The sequence below is a fragment of the Brassica napus genome, chromosome C4 (assembly GCF_020379485.1).
Source record: "Brassica napus cultivar Da-Ae chromosome C4, Da-Ae, whole genome shotgun sequence".
NCBI lineage: Eukaryota > Viridiplantae > Streptophyta > Magnoliopsida > Brassicales > Brassicaceae > Brassica > Brassica napus.
This window is the reverse complement of record NC_063447.1, coordinates 54,915,149-54,921,017: the sequence shown is the minus strand read 5'-3', so window position 1 is coordinate 54,921,017 and position 5,869 is coordinate 54,915,149. Positions and strand designations below refer to the sequence as shown.

Below are 5,869 nucleotides of genomic sequence, written 5' to 3'. Positions count from 1 at the left end.
CCGCATCAGTCACGCAATGGGAGTTGTGCCTCCTGTACCAAGGTGTGAGGCATTTGCTACTGGCATTTGGAAACTCTACATTCCCACCTGCTACTGCCTTCAACATGGGAGCGGTGCTGGCCGCAAACTTAGCAGGATACAAGGGGAAAGTAACCAAATCCAAGAGCAGTGCATGTGGATTTGGTGCAGTGATTACTCGGATCCTTACACATGTGGGTGTAGACTGCGAGAACCATCAGGTAGCACTGGACAAATCGAACAACATTGCTTAGAACTACCTGGATGTCATTTCTCTAGTAAGTAAGGAGTTCATAGCTGGTCCCCACTCGAGGATCGATCGGGATGGTCCTTACGTCTACGTATCATCCACTCTACTGCCACCTGCTTCAGATCGGCCTGACTGCTCTACTTTCAGAGGCTGCAGTTGAGTTCCTACCCCCTGCTACCGCACTAGTAGACAAGCCATCCTTCTTCACGCCAAAATATCAGACCAAAGGCAAGGCCGTGGATGATGAAGAAGGAGAAGATGAGGCTGCACAAGCCATTCCAGATGATTCACAACCCCATCAGCTACTCCCATCAGACTCCAGCCAGTACAAGCTGCAAGAGCTTCCACCGAACGCCACTTCGCGCCAGCAACAACATTGGAGAGATCAGAGCATAAAGACAAACAACGACATGCTACACAAGATCTGGGCTGCCATTTCACGTATCAGGCCGTGTCGTTGCCAAAAGGATGATGTAGTTCATCGGGACAACTCTCCATCCAGCTCTGGTTCGGGTTCGAGTGGTACACACAGGGTAAGAAAGAGGTCCAAGAGACCCAAAGATGCAGGAACATCTGGAGCAGGAGAAGAGGAGTAGGAGCTATCACCGGCCAGTATTGCCATTTGATTTCCGACCGCGCTATTTTATTTTCTTTTCTATTCTAACGTTTTATGGTCTTATTTTCTGTTGTCACACCAGGGACGGTGTAAACTAAGTCTGGGGGAGGGTACTTGTCATAGTTCCATTTAGGAATCTGCCATAACTTTTTCGGTTAATTTTGAACTTAGTTTTTTTTTTTTTTTTTCTTAATTATGAGTTCGTATTTCTTTTACATGGTTTCTTCGTTTTATTTGGTTGTGTTTTGAGTAGTTTTTAATTCGTATTCAACTTTGCCTTGCTAGATAAACCAAATAACTAATATCTGAGTACCATTCTTTCAGCTATCAACTGCAGGCTGTGAAACATGGAAAAGCCACAAACATTGATCAACCAACAACATCCATGCTTTTAAGAATGTTCAAAGGATTCAAACTGACTGACCACTCAATCTACTCAAATTTTCTCATCTTGGGGCTTGGTATACACTAGGTTCGCTATTATTACCATGTTCATAATCAGTTTCCCCATGATGATACCAAATTTTGTAACTTCTTGTAAACCCACTCAAACATAGATGAGTCCAAACATCCCACTCTTTAATAACCTTTCTATTTTTACAATTAGAGAAAGGACATCTTAACATACCTGTTTTTGCTTCCGGTTGTCGGTGAACTAACCCCATGAATTCGGTTATACCTCGTTGGTATTCTTCCGTAAGCAATCTCGTGTTCGGATCCAAATAAGGTCGATCGATCCAAGAACGAAAATAATTTGAAGAAGACATATTTTTTATGAATCAAATTCGTGTGTAAATAAAGTAAGAGGGAGGATGAAGATATAGAGTGAATGAAGAGGAAGAAGATTGCTTGTATTTATAGTTTAAATCCTGCCGACAGACCGAGGAAATTCCGACAGAATTCCGACGCCAACGGCTAGTTCGTCGGAATTTCCTCGGAATTTTGTAAAATCCCCCAACGGCTCTCCAACGGCTATAATATTTCCTCGGAATTCATCGGTTTTTTCCGAGGAACACATTTTTCCTCGGAATTTCCTCGGAATATTCCGACAGATTGATATTTCCTCGGAATTCCGTCGGTATATTCCGAGGATTTCATTTTCCGTCGGAATGTCCGTCAGAATACCGCTGTTTTCTTGTAGTGCCTCTTTGAAGCACTGTTTCTTTTTCAGCTTGTTGGCTTTGATCTTTTGTTTTAGCAATCTTGTTGATACCTTTTATTGCAATGAATTTGGTTTGCTTTCTTGTAATTCCTTTTTCTTCCAGCCGATTTGTTAATACAACTCGATTTTTTTAAAAGAATATAAGAGTTTCGTATGAATCATCATTTATTACAAGGTAGCGCTTTTGTTTTTTTTTTCAAATTTTGTTAAAGAAAAGAAAACCTAAGAAATACTATTATATAAAAAGTATCAGGATAGAGTGTTTTGGTTCATCAAATTTATAAAAGTGGTGTGTTGCCATTTAAATTACATATTTATAAGATAAACTTGTTCATGACTCGAACAAGTACGGAATAATAAGTGAGCACTTGATCTATATATTGGACAAAAAAAAACAGTTTTATTAGATCATTTAAAATAAAAGTTCACTTGTCCAAGAAAATAAAAATAATAAAATGTGATTTTTTTTTTTTTTTACTAATATAAAAGTAAACAACTAAAAATATTGGTGAAAATCCAAAATCATTGCACTTGTTTAATAATCTTTAATATCTTATGGTATTCCTACATATGACTATAACTATTCAAGAAAAATGAATCTGGACAACAGAAGAAATCTAACAAAACTCAAAACTATAAGATGATATGTTTAAAATATAACTTTCTATCTCTTCTCACTCATATACCATTCAGAGGGAAAAAAATTTATTTTGGTGAATCGGAGTTTTTCTGATTTTTAACCAGGTGTGTGATCATGTGATTTGACGTATTATTTGTGTAATTAGCAATTATTTTTACTCTTTTTAAAGCTGATAAATTGCATTATCATCAATTTGGACTACCATTCGATAGTACACTAAGACCATGATTAACTCGGGGTTCTTATAGTGAAGTTCTTAGCGGAAGTTAAGAAACAGTTTCTTAACTTCCGCTAAGAACCCCATCCTAAGAACCCCAGGTTAATCATGCTCTAAGAATCCTCGCCCCACACCCAAATTAGAAAGTTATTCTGAACTTTAATCCAAACCGGTTATCTAAAAATGAAATTGGCATTTATGAAAATAATATATAGAATTACTTATAATCTCAGATATCTCTAAACCATGATATGGACTTCGCTACTCAAAGAAAATACTGGAGGCAAGTCGGATAAAAAGAACAAGAAAAATATAATCCGATGAAATTTTATAATATAATAAACTATACAAAAACTAAGAAAAATGGGAATTTTTTTTATAACGTATGCAAACAAAAAATGAAATTTATATTGAAGACGGTCGTTGTTTATCTGTTTCCTTTATTCAGAAAAGGGAAGAAAGTACAGAAACTAAACATCATTAAGGCTGTAACTGGATTGCATTTTTTATGAATGGAATCATGTGAAATTAGTCATTCACGAGCATTCCAGAAAAAAGTTACCAGTTAAGTGAAAAAAATTAAAAATTTGATTCCATTAATTCATGTGGGATAACTGAAAAAATTTGTGAATCACGTTAAAAACTATTCATAATAAAAAAAGTAGAGGAATGAAAGGAATGCATGGAATGGATTAATTTAAATATAATTAAAAATAAATACATATATCATTCCATTAATTCCTCAAATTATCTATATTCCATTCCATTTTATTCCATTAATTCCAATTCCATTTATTCCATTCATTCCTAAAATGAGTTACCAGTTACAGCCTCAAAATATCCAAATATATATTCAACAATTTCCCTTTTTATTGAGATTGTGTATAGTTGATTATCTTAATTTTTCCTTAACTTGGAATCCTCGGTTTCTATATAAACACATGTATAGGGGAACTAGATTTTTTCACAAAACAAACTCAATCACTTCTCCATAAGATACCTAGACATGTCAATTAGGGCCGAAGCCCGTAGCCCGAGCCCGCCCAGCCCTAAAAATTACCGGGCTTGGGCTTAGCTTTATAAGCCCAAAAAAAATTGGGCCTTTCGGGCTAAGCCCATTTGGGCTTTGGGTATTTTGGGCTTAAGTCCGTTTGGGCTAGGGCCGGCCCGAAAACCCGAAATTTATATTTTAGCGTAAATATTATCCTTCTTTCTTGTAATCAAAACTATTATTAGTATTGATATATTATTTTAATATTTTTATCTAAACTCTAATAAAGCAAATATAAAAGTTTTTAATGCACTTTATTGTTTCATCATTACAAGTGTTACATTTTAAATTTTACAAAAGTACATTCTTCTTTCATGTACAACATGTTTTTATTTTCAAAATATAAAGTATAAAACGTTTGACCATGTTTATCATAAATTTTGTTCTCTTATATTTTTTGTTTTAATTGATATTTGATTATTTAAATCTTATTAAATTTGGTTTGTGTATAAAATCTTTTTAAAACATACGAAAAAATAAAAAAATTGTGATAGACAAGAAAATTTTAAACTCACTTTATACTTTTTTATTTTTAAAAAATGAAACTCTTTTTTTAATGAAAATTCACATGTATTAAAACGATGGAAGTGACAATGACAAATTATTTTTCGAAAAGCCCACAAAAGCCCGAAAAGCCCTGTAGCCCTATAAGGGCCGGGCCGGGCTTTGAATTCTAGGCCCAAATTATTTTCGGGCCGGGCCGGGCCGAGCTCAAATATTTACGGGCTTAGCGGGTTTGGGCCGGACCGGGCCGGGCCAGCCCGAATTGACACCCCTAAAGATACCTACCAAACTTTTCTCTCGACTCTAAAAATCAAGAACCAAACAACCATCAATTATGGCTTGGATCAATAGCAAACTTTTCTTCACTTCTCTTATGATTATTGTGGCACTTATTGGGGTTGGAGTAGGAGGAACGGTTCACAAAGTCGGCGACTCGAGCGGATGGACCATGATGGGTGTGGATTACCAAGCTTGGGCTTCTTCAAGAACTTTTCAAGTAGGAGACTCACTGGTCTTCGAATACAACAACGAGTTCCACGACGTCACTGAAGTCACTCCCCATGATTTCGAGCTATGCTACTCGTCTAATCCGTTACCGAGGTACCAAACTGGATCAGACACGGTAACTCTAACCAAACCTGGATTTCAACACTTCATATGCGGAGTTCCTGGTCACTGCGACATAGGACAAAAGCTTGGCATCCTCGTCTTCCCGGTCTCGTTGGGTCCAGTGGCTGCTCCAGTTCCGGGACCAGTCAGATCACCAAGCTCTTCTATGTCTCCTTCACCTTCTCCCTTGGCTACTTCACCAACCAATGCTCCACAATATCAGATGGGACCATCACCTCTTTGAAGCACTGTTTCTTTTTCAGCTTGTTGGCTTTGATCTTTTGTTATAGCAATCTTGTTGATACCTTTTATTGTTTTGATTTTCATCAGTGTAATGAATTAGGTCTAGCTTCCTTGTAATTCTCTTTCTTCCAGCCGATTTGTGAATACAATTCGATTTTTTGTAAAGAATATAAGAGTTACGTGTGAATAAAGTAGCACTTCTTTTCTTCAAATATTGTAAAAAAAAAAACCTAAGACAACTATTATATGAAAAGTATCAGGATAAAGCGTTTTAGGTCATCAAATTTATAAATTGTTGTGCGGTCATTTAAATTACGTATTTATTTATTTATAAGATAAACTAATTCATGATTCGAACAAGTACGGAGTAATAAGCAAGCACTTGATTTATTGAACCGAACTAAAAACTGTTTTATTTGATCAGTTAAAATAAAAGTGTGGTTTTTTATAACTACTATAAAGTTAAAAGTCTTGTTCAAAATCCAAATCATTTTGCACATGTGTTAATAATCTTGAATATCTTATGGTATTCCTACGTATAACTACTCATATTCAAGAA

The 5,869-nt window shown here is 35.9% G+C and overlaps 1 protein-coding gene across 1 annotated transcript; it reads left to right on the top strand.

Moving 5' to 3' along the window:
• The first annotated feature begins 4,431 nt into the window (after positions 1-4,431).
• Positions 4,432-5,366, top strand: LOC106434542 (mavicyanin-like). The gene has a single exon (XM_013875415.3). It carries the CDS (start codon positions 4,793-4,795, stop codon positions 5,309-5,311), a length of 519 nt encoding a protein of 172 aa, XP_013730869.2. The 5' UTR covers positions 4,432-4,792; the 3' UTR covers positions 5,312-5,366.
• The last annotated feature ends 503 nt before the right edge of the window (positions 5,367-5,869 follow it).